This window comes from Zymoseptoria tritici, chromosome 4, assembly GCF_000219625.1.
Source record: "Zymoseptoria tritici IPO323 chromosome 4, whole genome shotgun sequence".
Lineage (NCBI taxonomy): Eukaryota > Fungi > Ascomycota > Dothideomycetes > Mycosphaerellales > Mycosphaerellaceae > Zymoseptoria > Zymoseptoria tritici.
The window spans coordinates 2,345,022-2,363,040 of record NC_018215.1 but is presented as its reverse complement, the minus strand read 5'-3'; the positions used below and the strand labels follow the sequence as shown (position 1 = coordinate 2,363,040).

General features: G+C 54.8%; 5 protein-coding genes across 5 annotated transcripts; 3 read left to right on the top strand and 2 right to left on the bottom strand.

Annotated features, from left to right (window-relative positions):
• Nucleotides 1-395: 395 nt before the first annotated feature.
• Nucleotides 396-3,475, bottom strand: MYCGRDRAFT_92805 (uncharacterized protein; the record flags this gene model as incomplete). Its single annotated transcript, XM_003853071.1, has 6 exons — nucleotides 396-421; nucleotides 583-881; nucleotides 1,020-1,439; nucleotides 1,869-2,435; nucleotides 2,503-2,774; nucleotides 3,155-3,475. The coding sequence occupies 6 exons, from the start codon at nucleotides 3,473-3,475 to the stop codon at nucleotides 396-398; spliced, it is 1,905 nt and encodes a 634-aa protein (XP_003853119.1).
• Nucleotides 3,476-4,424: 949 nt separating this feature from the next.
• On the top strand, nucleotides 4,425-5,252 carry MYCGRDRAFT_92804 (uncharacterized protein; the record flags this gene model as incomplete). Its single annotated transcript, XM_003853223.1, has 1 exon — nucleotides 4,425-5,252. One exon carries the CDS (start codon nucleotides 4,425-4,427, stop codon nucleotides 5,250-5,252), a length of 828 nt encoding a protein of 275 aa, XP_003853271.1.
• A 778-nt stretch (nucleotides 5,253-6,030) lies between these two features.
• MYCGRDRAFT_109269 (uncharacterized protein) lies at nucleotides 6,031-7,835 on the top strand (the record flags this gene model as incomplete). The annotated part of the gene is made up of 2 exons (XM_003853224.1): nucleotides 6,031-6,615; nucleotides 6,704-7,835. 2 exons carry the CDS (start codon nucleotides 6,479-6,481, stop codon nucleotides 7,833-7,835), a joined length of 1,269 nt encoding a protein of 422 aa, XP_003853272.1.
• Nucleotides 7,836-8,622: 787 nt separating this feature from the next.
• Nucleotides 8,623-9,647, top strand: MYCGRDRAFT_109268 (uncharacterized protein; the record flags this gene model as incomplete). Its single annotated transcript, XM_003853225.1, has 3 exons — nucleotides 8,623-8,874; nucleotides 8,930-9,578; nucleotides 9,636-9,647. 3 exons carry the CDS (start codon nucleotides 8,720-8,722, stop codon nucleotides 9,645-9,647), a joined length of 816 nt encoding a protein of 271 aa, XP_003853273.1.
• Nucleotides 9,648-12,289: 2,642 nt separating this feature from the next.
• HHK6p (histidine kinase HHK6p) lies at nucleotides 12,290-16,585 on the bottom strand (the record flags this gene model as incomplete). The annotated part of the gene is made up of 3 exons (XM_003853070.1): nucleotides 12,290-14,236; nucleotides 14,298-15,345; nucleotides 15,429-16,585. 3 exons carry the CDS (start codon nucleotides 16,583-16,585, stop codon nucleotides 12,290-12,292), a joined length of 4,152 nt encoding a protein of 1,383 aa, XP_003853118.1.
• Nucleotides 16,586-18,019: the final 1,434 nt, after the last annotated feature.

Here is an 18,019-nt window from a genome sequence, read left to right as displayed (position 1 = left end):
CCCTGCTCTAGTGAGCGTCTTCGCTTTGACATCCTCGCTGGTCGGTAATTGAGAAATGTGGAACAGAATCAGAAGACTCATGTATCGATACTATCACAAACTTGCTTTCTACCGAAGTAGTCTAACAAGCACTCAAAACCAACTCCTCATAGCAGGATATCGTCGTCCCAACAGGATTGAATCCCAAACTTCCACACGCTACCGACTTGGTAACTCCTCTCCCACACTCTCCTCTATCGCCATGAACTTCGACCTCGAACTCGGAACCACAACCCCCACTGACATCGCAATTGAAGCGGACCTGAATGCCGTCGTTTCCATCCCTGTAGTCCTCTGTATTGCCTTGGAACCACGTGCATGAGATTGAGAAAGTATTGAAGACAGCAGGACTGCGATCAGGAAGATTGAAAGTCGCCGAGATCTGACAGAACGATGTGCCATCCGCGCCCTGAGAAGTCAGGAAGTGGACTTCTTGAATGTTGGTGACTGTGAACGTGGGAGTGGGCTCGGGCTCAGGTGTCAGAGTAGTGGTGGGATGCGGATTTGAGGTTCGGCCTGGACACAGGCTATTGTCTGCAGCACACGGATCGCCGTCGTCAGAGTCGTCGCCGCCGCAGCCAAAGTACTTGTAGATGTTTGCGTCCAGGAATCCGCCGGAGGTCTGTCGTGAGAGCAGGTCTCTGGCATGATCTCGTTTTTTAACACTGCCGTAATCGAGGGTGGCATTGGAAGTGTGACGCTTCACGACAGCGCGCGATGCCCCAGCGTCCGTGCATTGTGCTTCCAGTACGTTGCCGTTCATAGCTCTAGGCGCTGGACTAAATCCTTCCGCCAACTGCCATTGTCCCGAGACGAATTCTTGGGTGCCGGGAGATGGACTACTGCAGTACGTTGGTGGTTGCTCGAGAAAGACCGATGGGTCTCTGTTTGAGTCACTGTCAAGAGTAATTTTCCCATCCGGAGTGAGGTAGTATGCCAGCTGTGTTGTCTTCCGTGGAGAGCCGACGTCCTAATCAAACCACGTATCCCACGCGCGGTACTCATTCCCACTGGCATCGGTCTTCCTCTGTTCAGTGACCAGGCCAAATGATGGTCCGTATGGCTGCGAGCAGATGTTCTTGTCGACTTGATCTTCTGGCAGGTATTGCGTGAAGTCATCATTGAACGCCACGCAATAGACCAAGCCGTTGGTTCGCAGGTTGCCAGCTGGATTGTTAGCATCGCGCCACCTCGTGCTCACTGTGTTGATCCATCGCTTCATGTGATTGCCATGCCTGCTGTTCTCTCGACTTCCAGGGATCAAGGGCAGGACAGAGTCTCCACTGAGGCTTCGATCGGGATTGCCAGATCCGAATGGGTACTCCTCGACCTCACAGCCTTCGAGTTTCCAGCCTGCACGAGGATCATCTGTACGACCCGCAAAGTAGCGGCCGTAGTACCTGGAAATTCTTAGCTGTTGCTTGTTTAACGGTGTAGAACAAACTCACCAAGGTGATGTATCGTGAAGGTTGCTGCTGGTGTGGTGAGTCAGAACGGCCGTAGCACCACGGTGCAAGATCGCGGATTTGGCATTCCCGCAGACGTTGGGAAATAGGGCATCAGGACAGGTCCAAGTCGCATAACACTCTCCTTGTGGCGGGTTGAAGGGATCTCTGGCAGGATCAGCCTGATAATCGCATTGTACTTGTCTCTTCCGAACACCTAAAGATTCGGCAAGCTGTCCCAGAAAGCCGAGTTGAGAAACGATTTTCTCAGCTTTACTCGAAACAGGACAGCACGACGCCTCGCCTTCGATGTATTCCGTGATAGCGGCAATGTTAGAATCGATGTCTTGCTGGCATTCAGAGGGCTCCCTGCTGTCATCGCACGAAATTGTGCCTGCCGCTGCGTCGAAGACAGGATAGTTCCCATTTGAGCACATTCCTGAAGCGACGTTCATGTCGCAGGGATCAGGACTCTCAGGATCTGATTCAATGGGTTCAGGATCGTTGGGAGCAGGTGTCGGGACTGGCGCAGCATCGGGACCGTCAGCAGGAGGGGGGATTGGCACGGGAATTAGAACCGGAACAGGAGGCGGAATCGGGACTGGAGGCAGGCCCGGGACAGGTGGAACCACTGGAATAGGTGCAAGAATTGGCACAGAAGGACCGGTCGAAGCAGGAGGATTGTTTGAAGTCGCTGGATTGGTGAACGTAGCAGTACCGATGGGATCAGGAGTATTCGACGCGGTAGGTCTGTTCGAAGCAGTAGGATCGTTTGGAGCGATGACACCACTGGAAGCAGTGAGATCGACTGAAGAAGTGAGATCGCTCGAAGCAATGGAACCTGTCGACGTAGTGGACTCTGTCGACGCAGTGTAATCCATAGAAGTAGTGAAATTCGTCGAAGCAGTAGCAACGTCGGAAGCAGTGACCTCGCTCGAAGGCGGACGATTACTAGAACCAGTGACAACCTCAGTCGGAGCAGCAGGGTCAGAGTCTGTAGCAGCATCACTTGGCGCACCAGAACCGGCCGGAGCAGTAGATGTGACAGCCGAAAGCGACGGACCGATCGAAGAATCTGGCGACAATGACGGTGGTATCAAGCTGGTCGCTGCAGACGGTGCAGGACTCGTGGCTGTTGAGGCGGAGCTGGAAGACTCGCTCGACGTTGATATCGCCACAGGCAACGCAGACGTCGACACGCTGGTTGAGATATCGAGAGCCGAACTCGGCGGCACATCGGAGGGGGTGGTGGACTCCAACATGGCTGAAGTCGTAGCAGAAGTAACAAGGCTATAGCTAACAGTATCATTCCGAATCGGCGCATTGCTCTCAGAAGCGGTAAGGGGTGGACTGATTGCAGTAGTACCAGGTTGCGCAGTAGTGTGTGTAGCAGGGTCTTTCGAGGCTGGATCACTCGGTCTGGGCACGCTCGGATCCGAGTCGATGGGACCTGGATTAATAGGCCTTGAAAATGCTGTGGTAGTCGACGAACTGACGAGAACCGGATTGGCTCTGGAAGCCGATTCAGGTTTCATAGAGGATGCTGTCGATGTGGACGAAGTCGTGGTCGGCCTTGGCGTCGAGTGCAGAGGTTCCGGCGTGGTCGCAGACCGGCTCGACGTTATAGATGTTCTTGCACTCGAACAAATAGTAGTCCTAATAGGTGGTACTGTGCTGATGGACCGCGCTGAAGTGTCAGAGCATATCGTCGTTGTTGAGAGCGACGGTCTGATAAAGCTTGTCAAAATGGTCGAGCGCGCTGTCGATTGTTTCTCCGTCTCGCAGTCTCCGGTCTGGTAGATCGATATGTATTTGGTTGGTAGCGTCATGGACCGGGATGTATTCAGGTGCATCGAAGGACCACGAAGTTGGATGCCATCGTGATCAGGCAAGTCGTGCTCCGCGGGAGCATGCGCTTGAACAAACGCAAATGCCAGGCTGCACAGCAAAGTTGTAAGCAGTGCTTGACACCAGTGCGCGAGCAAATGCATGTTGCTTCGAGGACTCCGACGTGCATCCGGAAGTGTACATTGGCGGCGGCATCAAGGGCATATATGATCGAGAGTTCTGTCGCATAACAACATCTCAGCCGGCAATGCTGTCTCCGCTCTTTTCGAGCCTCGACTCACCCGATCTGGCCCAGACATCTCCGAGGAGAAGAGGAAGGATTCTTCAATATCAGCCTCGCTATGCAGACGAGATCCCACGCGCCTCGAGAAGCGACCCATCCCAAGGTGTCTCAACTGATCCGGCCCAACTTTCCGAGCAGTACAGCTGAGACCAGGCTGGCCAAAACATCTCAGGACGAACTAGACGGTCTGGCCATAGCATGCAGAATTCCATCGGCATAAAGTCCAGCAGCTTACATTCTCAAGGGCGGGCACATGCAGCGTCCTGAGGGAGGTTATCGGAGGTTTGTTGACAGTCAGACGTCGGCCTCACCGGAACAAGAAATTGCACACCCTCATCGCGCTGGGTTAGATGATAGGACTCGCCTTGGCGCACGAAGCGGGTCCTTCCTCTTGAGATTGGGCATCGAAGGAAGAAAGTGGCGCAACACTCCGATCATTTCCATCCACTGGTCTGTCACATTCGAACTCTGCATGCGAGACTCCGAAAGCATCGTATAAGCGCCTTCAACCGAGCGGCTCCGATATTGGATAAGGCTGCAGACATGGCTCGTTCGCGCATGGACATTTTCGTGATACGGCTGATTGTGGAGCATTTGCAGCGGGTGTGAACAGAGACTTGATGATTGACCAAAGCCAGTGATGGAACCTGAGAAGGTCTGCTTGAGTGCAGCATTCTTGCACTCATTCGGTAATCCAGGAACTCTGCATTCTAGTCAGCAACGCAGCTCTCACATTTGTTACTCCTCAGACAAAGCCGCCGGACTGACAACGACACCCCGACCGACATCAACCTCATCGCTGTTGCATCATGGAAGCCAGCACGCCGCCTTCGTCCATCGCACAAGCCCTGGACGCCTACAAAGTAGCCGTAGCAGCGAAGAACCAAGCTGTCCTCGAGGTCATAGTCGAGACCTTGACATCCCTGCCACTGCCCTCAAACATGACAGCCGAATATGCGAAAGCGAAGCGTTTCGACTGGCTCAAGCACAGACTCGGGACTGGCATCACCGCCTTCGCCTCTTCGCCCGAAGATTTGCTTTCAGCAACCGCACGGGCAGAACTCGTATCGCGACTGGAGTTGGACGGTGTGTCGCATCAACTCGTGGATCAGGAAGCCAGAGAGAAATGGTTCGCTGCCACCAAGGATGGCATTTCAAAGACAGGCGTCGAAGTCGAAAGAGCCTTCCCTCCACCGGAAATAGAAAAGCTCTGTTGCCTCGTCAGCAGCGTTCATGGTCCTGGACTACCCTATTGGCGAGACATGAAAGGCTTCGATCTTCTGGCGCCGGCCAGACGTCAGGTGCAGATGGAGCTCACGCAACAGCGAGCCATCGTACCTGCTCATGACGATGATGCAGACGCAGAGCCCACGGAAGTTGACTATCTCTGGGAAGAGTGGGACATCACCGTGGCGGTCAAGATCGGGGACGGCTGCTCAATCAGCAACGGAGGATCCTTCGCGATGTACTGTCGGAAGGCAGAAGCTGAGGAGTGGAAGTGGCGATACGCGGTGCATGATGGAGAGTGGTCTTCGGACGTCTATGAGACTCTCGAGGAGTATCTAGGATTCTATGCGCACTTTGGTGAGCAGAGCGAGGACAAGGCTGAGTGGCTTGCCGAATTCGCGGGCATGTAAGGTAGCTTTGTGAGCAAGAACTTGAATGTCGGCCAGCTGCGTAGCGACTTCGTTACAATAATGGACTCGCCCTGCGCAGTCCATGCGCCTTCAAGTTCTCCAGGCCATGCCGCAGCCTGCGAGAGCGTGGCAGCATGTGCCATGGCTTGGCTTGGCTGGAGCGGACATCCTTCCAAACAATCGTCGCTCGTACCATTGAATGGTGAGGCCGACACGACCGCGGAGCAGTGACGTTCGATCGATGTCTTCCACGCAATCCGGCAGCGAGATGCCGGTGTTCGCACGTGTCTTCGCCGCGGAGCTTTTTGTAGTAAGAGTTTCTTAGCTTTTTGAAGTGAGTGAAGTTTCGAGTCCGAGCCCAGCCTTGTTATCCGTGCTTCCGACTCCGCCGACTCCGCCCAGCCTCTCCACAAGCACGTGCGATCGGACCAAGATCGGATACTTCTACTCGATGTACCGGCTCTTCCGCCGTATTCACCAACTTGCCGTATGCTCGTGAAAAACCGTAAGCGTCGCATTGGGTGTGCTGTCCAAGTTGTCATTATGAAGCGCACTGAATCATTCCGATACATTCCTCTCAATCTCCGCATCAGGCCAGCGCATTCGCAACTCAAATCATTGACAACAACAGTACAACACTGGGTCGCCCCGCCTTCGATACACACCTCATCGACTCGGATCCTTCTGCAACTCATCACGCGCCAAGTGCGTTGTCGGCAAGCCGACTCTCCGCTTTGCCTTGTCCCAAGCACGCTCCATAAGCAGAGTAGAGTGAATCATCATTCCATTGTGCGGTTACGAGTCCAACGGCCCTACAGTTTTCAATAGCGGCCTCGATCGCCACCTTATCTACACTTCACCCGCAGCCCGGAGTGAGCCGCATCGCATCGTGCTCGAGCTTCTCTCTTCCTTGCATTTGTATAGCATCTCATTCACGGGCACCATTCACGACCACCGCCTCACTCGCTTCTGGCTGCGTCGAAGTACTCAAGCCACCGAGTCTCGACTTGCTCCGCTCCACGACTCCGCGATTTGGACTACCCCTGGTCATGACTCTGCATTAGCCGCAATCCCCTCCACGGCCGACTACATCTCCACCTCGCAATCCAGCAGCACCTCGCAGGAGACAGAGGCTGCGCGCAGTACGGGAGTGGCATACTTGGACTCGAAGTTGTGTTTCCCGTAGCGGTCGACTGTCACAACGTACCTTTCTGGGACACATCACCATGTCTTCTACCACTTCGGCGGCGCCTGCTGCCACCACGACTGGCTCGACTGAAAAGCACGACGGCAAGAGCAACTCCAACAACCCACTGCTTTTCTTTGTCGCGCTGGGCTTCGGCGTCGTCTTCACGAATTTATGGTAAGCTTGCGCTGCCTCACGGCGCTTCCCGCCCTTTCTGACCGCCGTCCGTGAATATTACGCAAGATGCTAACAACATGCTTCGCAGGATTATCGTTGGCGTTAAGTACTGCTTTCGATACAATGCCCGCAACCGCGCCGCGCGCATCCTCAACGAACATGGCGAACCCATCGATCTCGATAACATGCCACCGGGCCACCGAAGGAGGAGGAAGGAGAAGAAGCTCCTTTCTATGCAAGAGGTCAACGAGCGGTTTCCGCTCACCAAATACAAAGTCTTTCGCTCGAGTCGCGAAGCCGTGGGCGTGCCTGAAGGAGGTGTTCCTACTTCGCCGAGTCGCCCAGCCAGTGTGAGAAGGGTCGAGGGTGTGAATAGCTCGATGGTAGGAGGAACAGTAGCAGACACAGCACCTCCACAAACCGCGCTTGCTATCGCGCAACAAGATCATGCCGAAGCCGTCACAGGAGGCAACACTACCAACAAACCTACACCCCAAGCGACCACCAGCACCGACCTTGTGGCCGAGAAGAACGACACCGCTGTTCGGTCCAGCTCCGTTGGAACAGGCGACGACGACGATGAAGACGACCCGATCCGAACCGCTGCGCCCGCTGAAATGCTCGACGTTCCGGGTGATACCTGCGCCATCTGTATCGACACACTCGACGACGATGATGATGTGCGCGGCCTAACATGCGGGCATGCCTTCCACGGCTCCTGCGTCGATCCCTGGCTGACATCCCGTCGTGCATGTTGTCCACTGTGCAAGGCCGACTACTACGTTCCCAAGCCACGCGATGCTGCAGCTGATGGCGAGAGAGGCTCGATGCCAACGTATCCTTCTCACACGTGGATTGGACCAGGCGGTTTCAGGCCACACATGATTTTGACGTCGAGAGGCTTCTTCCTGGGAGATCAGGTGCAGGAGAGGATGAATGGGCCGGGAGGTGCGAGGAGAAATCGTGCTGCGAGGACGACGAATACGACGACGAATGGGGCGGCGAGACCGGGATTCTTTGGACGATGGAGACCTGGCGCGCAGAGTGCGACGACCACCACACCCACGGCCGGCACGACGAATCCTTCTACCGATCCTACTATTACTACTCAAACACCACCCACCAGCACGTGGCGATCAATGCTGCCGAGACTGCGACGAGGAGAGGAGAGCCGCACGCAGGAGGCGCAACTCGAAGCTGGAACGAGGACTGTCCGATGAGCGCGTTCGTCAGGTCTAAGAGAACTACTAGCGGTATAAGATTGGCAGCGCCCTCTCTTGAGTCTTACACAGCGGACTCGAGGAGGAGATATTCTTGGGAGGCGTTTCGCTCGATCCAGTTCAGCTCAGCTCCGCCTACGATGATGGGACACCCGCCTCGAAAGGAATACAACTAGCTGGTGGAGGGACTTTTTACGATGTGAATATACGACTGGATGATTTTTTCCCAAAGGAGAGCACTGAGGCGAAGTCCCTGCATGAATATGGAGGGAATGGCAGGCAGCAGGAAGCGTGAGCTTCATTGCTACACTGCTAGCCGGGCAGCTTTGACCATGGTCAAACTGTAGTACCTCTGCTGGCGAGAATGAAGCTGGCTTCTGCGAGAGTCGATCGGACCCCTGAATGGAATTTCATGAAATCTGAAGACGCGTTTCTAGACCCAAGTGATTGTACAGTGGTCGGCAGTGATGCGTGGAAGCGCGGCCGGAGTGATCTTCGTAGATGTAAAGCTTCCGAAGCAGCAGGCCTAGGATCGATCATTTGGCAGCTGCATGCCATCCTCATTGAACGCATTGCACGAGTATGTCGCTGTGGCATGTGAACGGAGACTGATACTTGCAGCAGACAACATCGACATCTCTCAGCTCGACCATCCTTGCACGGAAGTCAGGAACAGGTTAGCGCTAATCTCACTAGCTCACTTCTCCAGCCACCAAGCTTTGGAGCTCCTCGAACTGCTTTTGCGACAGCAACTCGCTCTTCTACTTTGCGACAACCTCGACCATCCATCGCGCATCGTCTCTCCACTTTTCCATTCGCTCGCTTCATTGTCGCATCATATTGCTTCAGCTCGCACTCACTTTTCACCATCTCAAACCATCACAATGGCTGACCCGGAGACCGAGATTGTCATCGAGGACGAGACTAACGTCGACGAGGAAATGGCAGAGGACAACGTCGACGAGGGCGCTGACGAGACTGCTCCCGGCGGCCTCGAAGACATTGAGCCTACCATCCCGACTCGCACCACTTTCCTGGAGTACGTCTTCTCGCAATCATTCCGTCTTACCTCACTCAACTAACCTCAATCCCAGCTACCTCTCCTCCCCCATCGTCGAGCTCGTAGTCGGCTCCGGCGCCGAAGCGCAAACACTCTACGCCCACCAAGCCCTCCTCACCAAAGCTCCCTTCTTCGAACAAGCCGTCAGCCAACTCACCGGTTCCGCCCGCCGCATCGCCCTGCCCCACGACGACCTCATGGCCACGGCCTCCGTCCTCGAATACCTCTACAAATCCGACTACTTCCCCACCCTCTCGGGCAGCACAAACATGGAATACGACGCCTCCGTGCCCTCCCCCGATAACGACGGCGTGGGTCTCCTCCGTCATGCCCGCGTCTACACCCTGGCGAAACGCTACGGTCTCCCACAACTTTCCGCCCTCGCGCACAAGAAAATCCACCTCACCAACTCCACCGCCAAGGGCGAGATCGCGTACGCGCGTTTCGTGTACAAGGAGAGCGACGCGGACGACGAGGCGATCCGCAAGCCCGTGGCTACTTTCTGGGCGACGAGGTCGCATGTTCTGCGCCACGAGGCCGAGCAGGAGTTCAAGAGGATGTGTTTGGAGTTCCCGCAGTTTGGTTTCGATGTGCTCAGCTTGGTGCTCGATGCGCAGGAGAAGAGGAGTCAGAGGCAGGAGGGGCAGAGTACCGGTGGACAGAGTGGAAGGAAGAGGCAGAGGGTGAGTTTGAGATAATCCTTGATTTGGTGATGAACGTGCTAATTGCGATGTGTACAGACCATCCTCTAAACGCCTGGATATACTGTATCATACTAGCTGGGTGTACAACTTATACGGCGAGCGCAGTCGCTGGAATTGGAGGTATTGCGAAGTCGAGGCAGGGTCCGTCGAAAGTAGAAAAGGGCGAGCGAAGTACAACGAAAATTTCCGTCGCATTTCCAGTGCGTCTCCTGTTCTTCCTTGTGTCCTTCAAGCCTTGGTGCTGTTGACCTCTCGATAGGTCTGGCCTTGTTGCGAACTCACCTTTCTCACTCTCTTCACGAGCATTTGCTTTATTCACGGCACTGCGCATAAGTGATACAATCACGGAGCTGACAGCTGGAGTCTGCTTCGACCGACTGGTAGTGAAGCGAGTGGAAGTCGAGGTAAAAGAGAAGCTTGGATTCCTTGAATCTCTCTTGGACCTCGATTCGTCTCATTTCGCCACTGGAGTGGAATTACTGTACAATCCTTTACTCCTATCATAATCCAACCCTCCCCTCTTCCTTCCGAGCCCGTCCGTTCCATTTGGCGCAATCTGGACATTCCCTCGTCGATCAAGTCGAAATCGTGGCCTGGAGCTCCACGCACTGAACCTCCTCCGCCTCAGCCAAGCTCAATCAGGGCAACACTGCACGGCACCGTGTGTCTCGAACGAAGAGGAAGAAGAAGAAGAAGGAGACGTCATTGGCGCTCGTCAAGTCATGGCTATGCATATCCTGTCTCAGGCGCTTAAGAGGGGTCAACTTGAAAGGGAGGTACCGCCATGTTGTATACCGTGAAGCAAGACCAGAGCAGGTGGAGATTGAGCAAAAGAGGATCCCCAATGTCTGGTTCCTCGCTTCCTCCTATTTCGTTTGTCTTCCGAACCGAATTACGTCCTGACGCTCCAGCGAGACCTTGATTTATGCTTGGTTATGGTGCATGGAAAGAAAGACACATGAAAGGTAGATGCAGTAGAGAAAAGAAATCACCAATTCTCAATGGTCTATCTCAAAATGTCTCAAGCCGAAATCGAACGAAGTCATCTGCACCGCGCAAGGGTCGGCCAGGTGCAGCACGCGGAAGTTGAGAATAGCCATGAGATCCAATCCTGCCCTCGCCCAGCATGCACAACAACAACAACATGCTCTCCGTCATCAATCACCCTCTCCGCTGGCGACTGAGTCTCCTCCGGCCCGTTCGCTGTACTCCGCTTACGGAGGGCCGTTGTCCTGGTACGCGCAAGAAGCCCTGGGAAAGTACTTGCCCAGGGAGCACGGAGCGTTTGGGTAGTCGCACCTGCTTTCCTGTACAAGAAGGAACAATGTGTCAGCGGCATCAACTGAATCTCTTGCGTGCAGTAGGCACATGCAAGGTACGAACCACGTCGCATTCCCAGATGGTGGCCTCTCCTTTCCCGCCAGCGCTATAGACGCCCGTATCGCAATGGCCAAACAGGTCGCCCTTGGGGAAGAAGCATTTCTGGTGTGTTGTTAATGACATTGAAGCAATCGTGTGGAGAGCGCGCAGCATGGGGTACGTACGCCGGCAAAGGCGACCGAAGCCATTGCGAGGATGATCGAGACCTGAAAGATTTGCATGGTTCTTGTCGTATTCGGTTTTGGTGGTGTCTCGGTTTTGGTTGTGGTGTTGTTGAGCTCCGTGTGTTGGCTGGTTTTGCTGTTGGTTCGAGGACGAAGGAGGAACGTCAGCGCAGACGTGGAAGTGGGCGGTCAATATACGTCCGTCGAGCTGGCTCGAATCGTCGATTCGTTGGGACCTAGGTAAGACACCCGCGGAGATTATCGACATGGAATATAGTCGTTCATGTGACGGTCCAGGCCAGAATCGTTGCAGGTGCCTCGTCATATCACATCGGCTTTTGCATGGCTTTCCTTTGGTGGTCAGCATAGCAACGGAACGCGATCACCGTCGCGAGTGTCGAGAATGGACAATTCAAGCGCTCGCTTCAATCCTTTGGTCCCGCTCGTGCGAAAGCCTCTTAAAAGCATTCCATAATCAATGCTTTCATGCCTTGGACTTGACACCTGCGGAGATCATCGACAAAGAATCTGGTCGTCCGTGTGACGGTCCAGGCCAGGATCGTTGCAGGTGCCTGGTCGTATCACACCATGATTTCCCTTGATGGTCAGAAAGCCATGCTCGGAGTGCTGTTTGGCGCTTTCCGTTTCAATAGCATTTCGTTGTTTGGCGCTTTGGCGTGCGACCTCCGCAATAGAGCCTCCGGCGGCCAGAACAGTCTTGCGAACCTTCTGAACGAAAGTATACCTCACCGCTCTCGTGTACAGTATCGTACGCCAGTCGCTGTCCCTCGCAACTTCGGGCGCCTTAGAACTAGAACTAGTGCTTACTTCCGTCTTTGCCGACGCTCGTGGCCTCGTATGATCCGTATCGCAACTTCAGCTCGCTTGTCTGTGCACCATGCTCATTTCGCGGAGACAAGCGCCAAATAGCGAATGGCCACGCGCCAAAAGCGTCCGGGGGCCATGCCATGGAGGCCTCGTTAAATCATTCCATAATCAATGCTAATGCCTGGTTTTCGCAAAGTCCGTTCTATCTCTAACATCAACAATCAGGCGGTGCTGTGTCCCACCCATCCCGATGCTGCGAACCTGAAACCGAATGCCTAGGTGCTGTACCACCCAAATTATGACCAGATCACGCTCACTTCATCGCCGCTCCACCACACTTGCCCTCTTCGCGGCCGTGCCGACCAACACTGGTGGTGGCGCAGCAGAAGCAGGCGCCACGCTGACCGTCTCCGTTTCCGCCGCATTATTCGCCAGACTGCTGCTCGCATCTCCATCTGCATCCGCAGCACCATCTATTAGTTTGCTCAGCCTCGCGTCCCGCGCAAATTTATGCATATTCTCCGTCGTCAGAGCCTCGCCCTTTCCCTCGCTTTCGAGTCGTTCATCGTCTTCGCCAACGTTCCTCCCTACTTTGGTCTTCGGATCTTCGCCGGCTTCAATCAGTTCGTGATCCCGTAAAGCAATAGCTTGTTCTTCAGCGCGTAGCTGTCTCAATCCTCGATCGCCTTCCGACTCAGCGCTCTGCTCAAACGCCGCTCGGTGCGCATACTCCATGCGTTCCAGCTGTCCTTCAATCTGCTCCTGTGGCGTCTGCAAACTGCCCACACTGCGCTCATCACTCGCGAAAGAGCTCCTGGCACGATCAATCGGCGGACGCACAGCCAATGTCTTGCCACGGGGGTTCGCCGCGATTTCGGCGCGCTTCTTCCTCCCTTCAATCGCCCAGCGTACGAGCATTTTCTCAAGATGGGGTTTCTTGACGGGCTTGGCGAGGTAGTCGTCCATTCCTGCGGCTTGGCATTTTTCCCGGTCGCCTTGGATTGCGGACGCGGTCATGGCGACGATAGGAGTGGATTGCAGAAGAGGAGAGGAGGTGAAGAGCGGTGAGTTGCGGATAGTGTAGGTCGCCTTGTAGCCGTCCATGATGGGCATTTGGACGTCCATGAGGATGATGTCCGGCCGAGGTTGGGAGGAGGATGGGGAGGCCAGGTAGTCGAGAGCTTCTTTGCCGTTCCAGACAGCGCGGACGGGAAAGCCGAGCTTTCTGATGGTTTTAAGGGCGATTTGTTGGTTGATGGGGTTATCTTCTACCACAAGGACTTCGGTGGCGTTACGGTCTTCATCGCTTAATTCCTGATCCTCAGCGGAAGTGTTGGACCACGGAGCGGAGGTCTTGGGGATCACGACATTGGATGGTTGTCGTTGGTGCGTTTGGTTATTGCTGTTAGACCGTGGTAGGGTAGGTGTAGGTGGTCCACTATTGTGTTCGGAACCGTGGCGGGACACGGAGAGGTCAGATTGCAAGCGGTCGGGGATAGTGGTGAGGTTGAGGTCGACCAGGGGCGAGTTGTCCGATTGGTAGGGCGCTTTATGGAAGGGTATGGAAAACGTTGCTGTCGTACCGACGCCTAGAGTGGATTCGAGGGAAATGGTGCCGCGCATGAGTTCGACGAGGTTCTTGCTGATGGTCAGCCCAAGACCCGTCCCGCCAAAGCGTCGGGCGGTCGAGCTATCGGCTTGCGAGAAAGGCTTGAACAACTTCTGGCGCACCTCCTCTTCGATTCCAATGCCGGTGTCCTGAACTTCGAACTGGAGTTGGACCATGTCATCAGTCTCTTTTAGAGTCTTGACCTTCATTGTGACACTGCCCTCGGTGGTGAACTTAATGGCATTCGTCAAGAGGTTGGTGATGACCTGCCGCAATCGTCCAGGATCGCCCATGACTTTCCATGACTTGAGCTGTTGGATATCGTCCACGTATTTGAGTCCCTTTCGTTCCGCGGCGAAGCTCAGCATCTTGTTGACATCACGAATGACAACCGATAGATCGAACTGCACTTCCTCAATGTCCAGACGACCGCTTTCGACCTTGGAGAAGTCGAGAATATCGTTGATAACCGTGAGCAGCCCGTTTGCGCTTCGCTGGATGTTTTCGGCGCATTCTCTTTGCTCTTTGCTCAACTCTCCCGGGTCGTCGTCCAGCAATAATTCGGACATGCCTATAACCCCAGCGATCGGCGTACGTATCAATAAAGGAGTCAGCATTGAACAGAACCAAAAGTTGCGGATGAAAGCCGAGACCTGCTAGCACAGCCCAAGAGAAGACCCCCAGCCATGCAACAGACCTCCTGCTGTACAGACTTACCTCATGCGACATATTCGCCAAGAACTGACTCTTCATCTTACTCGCCTCCTTCGCAGCCACACTTTGCGCCAATAAATGCGCATTCTCGCGATCCCTCTGCGCCACCTCTTCCGCCGCCTTCCTCACCTCCGTGACGTCCATACTCACACCTACCACACCGTCCACAAAAGCCTCGCCCTCAATCCCTCCAAACCTCTCCTGCCTCAACAGCGGATACAATCTCGTGCGATACCAGCGCTTGTTAGTCGCAATCTGCGACTCGATCGTCTCGCTGGTCGACCGACCCGCCAGGATCTCCCGCATCGGTCCCTCGAAATTCGACCTCTCGGAAGCGCGACCTTGGGATGCAAGGACGTTCCACATATTGAGGCTGACGACCTGGGAGCGGTCGTTGGAGGGTAGCGTTTCCCTGTCGCTCGCGGAGTGCATGGAGCGGCCTTCGGAGAAGGTGACTGTGAAGTCCCGGTCGACGGACCAGAGCGTGACCTCGCCGTGTTCCATGACTCGCTCGAGCTGGGCGCGGGTTTGCTTGGCTTCCTCGCGGGCGATGACTTGCTCGTGGATGTCGGTGCAGGTGCCGAACCATTGCAAAATCTCTCCGTTCTCGTCTTTCATGGGTGTTGCACTTCCCAGCATCCATCTCCATTCTCCGCTGGCTGATTTACAGCGGTATTCGGTGCGGTATTCATCTCCCGTGGCCAGGCTGTGTCGCCACTTGGGCTCCGCGACCTGCAAATCATCATCATCAAATGCATTCAGCCATCCCTCGCCTGCGCTCTCCTCTACAGACAGCCCTGTGTAGCTGTACCATCTGTCGCTGTAGTAATTATGCGCTCCCTCTGGAGTCGTCGTCCAGATCATCTGGGGAATCATATTGCAAATATTCTCAAACTGTCGTTCGTTCACCTGTTGTTGTTGATCGATCGTGCGTGTAAAAGTTGTAACGTCGTGGAATAGGACCAGCCCACCGATGAATTCTCCCTTTTCGTCGAGCAGAGGCTCTCCGCTGGTGTCGTATAGAACCTGGCTACCGTCTTTGACGCTGTACCTACAAGTGGAAAGCAGGTTAGGGAAGTGTTCAGGGAGGTTTGAACCAAGCTGGAGGTGCTCTCCGCCCTGTACTTTACTTACATGCCGACGCGGTAGCCTTCAAATCCTTGCTGCTCCTTCATGAGCCGCATGATCGGAAACTCGGCAAGAGGTATTTCTTCCGAGAAGTCGGGTCGATAAAGCACGTAGTGAGAAAGAAAGTCACGAGCCTGCTCGCTAGAGTCGAATTTGCCGTCCTCGATCCACGGATATAATAGTTTGACGGCAGCGATGTTGGGAATGCCAAAGGATTCGTCTTTCCACATGGCGTATGCGGGTATGGACATGCTATTCAGCAGAGCTTCCTTCAGCTTAGTCGTCTTGCTGAACATGGAAGGTGCCGCGACAGAGCTTTTGCCAGGTGGGCCGCGAGGAGGAAAATCCATCCGTGGCATGGTCGTTGGGCTGGCCGTATAACTCGCTGCTGGAGGGCTTTGTACCGCGGATCTCCGCGCTCCAGACCGAGAACTGGCGCTAGAATGGGTGCTGTTGGAATACGAGGTTGCCGTGCGAGACACCGTGCGACTGGTGGTTTTGGTAGAAGTCGAGGCGCTCGACGACGAATCGGACTGTGCAGCTGTGAAAGTCAATGTGAAGTACTGGCTGTCTTCAGTAGCCCACACCGACACAATCATCCGAGCTTGTACATGATCGGACATCTCGGTTCGTGAAGCCAGGGGCAATCCTGTCTTGGGATCTCGATGTGTAGAGAACACCACATCCATCACGGAATCGTGAACCTCTGTACGGGACCCTCTCTGGTCACTAAACTTGTTGGAGCGACTCGTGCTGGTTGAAGTCGAGCGTCCGCGCGTTCCTGTTGGTGTACTGTCATGATCTAGGCGTCTTTCGTGATGTGTGTTCAGGTTCGTGCCGCGACTTTGCGCTCGAGATGCATCGTCCACAAGAGTCTCCAGAAAGTCCTCCCAAGCTACGAATACTGCATTGCCGTTCTGCAGCAAGTCCACGCCTAGTTCCGCCATTGTCGCTCCGTATAGTGTTTCGGTCGCGCTCTTCTCTTCTCGACCGTCCAGCTGGCCGAGCAAATCGGTCTCGGTCGTTTCGTCTTCGTACTCCGGATCGATGCCCAGCAGTCTGCCCATCGCTTCGTTGGCCATGATGACGTTCTTTGTGGAGGAGAGCACCATCACTGGCATTGGAAGGTATTGCATCGCGGCGAAGGCCAATTCCGTCTTCATTTGGTTGGGCGGGATGCGAATGGCGAGCGACGCTCGTCTGCGGGCTGGCGGTGATGCAGTGCCCTCTTCCCATCGATCCGATCCACTGTCGTCGGCGGAGAAGTAGCCATCTCGCTCTGCGGACTCATCCTGTATTCCGTCCACTGAGGGCGGCGGCGGACTGTGTTGCGGGCTGTCGTTAAAAGAGACTCGTGCTCGTGATACCTCGGCGGGACGTGTAGGAGGATCCATGGCGAAAATATGGATCGCAATGCGCTCCCCTACGTCCCCAGGCGCTTGACGCCGGCTCCGTGTGATTGTGTACGCTCTTCATCCACCTCTTAAAATCGTGGCGGTCTGGCGATCTCTAGAGGTTCCAGTTTCAGATATGTGCCGGAGTTGATCGGAAGCGCAGGCCTCGGGGCAGGGCGTGGGAGGGGTCGATAGGTAGATTCTGTAGGCAAAGCGAGAGACTGCGATAGTGGGTGAAATCTCATGAGGTCTTGTTGTTGTCGCATCTATCGCTCAGCGCGCGAACTTCGAAGAACGCTGCCGGTACCTGGGATTTACGTCGGTTTCCGGCAGAGGCGCCATGGAACGCGGCCAGCCCTTCTCGACGTTGCGAAGGTTGGAGCTAGGAAAAGCCAAATGCTGCCTACACGCAAGATCTGACGGAGCGGCTGATGCGGAACGATGTGTTTTTGTCAAATATGAAGACGGAATGCGAGAAGAGGAGCGGAGTGGTAAACATGTGAATTCATCAGTATTGGGGAGAGCAGATTGAGGCCTCAAGTACAAGGTAAATGTGAGAGTCGAGTCCTCAAGTCGCACTGAGACAAGGAACAAAGCCGAGACAGGTGACAGATCTGAATGGCCTTCCCGTTGGCGTCCGTAGATCGGGATCTCGCGGCAGATGGGATGAGAGATTTCGTTCATTCGGTGGCTGCACTGGCCTGGCTGCTGAGCAAACCATCACCATGAAGACTCGAAGAACGACACCTTGCATCGTGTAAGAGTTGTAGTCTAATGTACAGTGGTATGCGATTTGGCTTTTGAGAGAACAGGGCAGCATCCCAGGTACCGGGTAACACCAGAGTGTATGAGCATACGAACACGACTGTTAGCACGTCTTGCCAAGTACGACAATTTAGCATGCCTGGCCAGATGCACGACAGTACAGCGTGTCCACTAACTTATCCGCACGGTTATCTAGCATGTCTTGCCAGCTTATCTGCACGGCTATGAAGCATGCCTACTAAGTTACCTGTACGCCTACCTGTACGCCTACCTGTACGCCTACCTGTACGCCTACCTGTACGCCTACCTGTACGCCTACCTGTACGCCTACCTGTACGCCTACCTACCTAGGCGCCTACCTGTACACGTACCGGCACGCCTTCTTTTCCTTCCTGTCAGACTACCTGCACGTGTCCCCGCACGTCTACTGAATCGTCC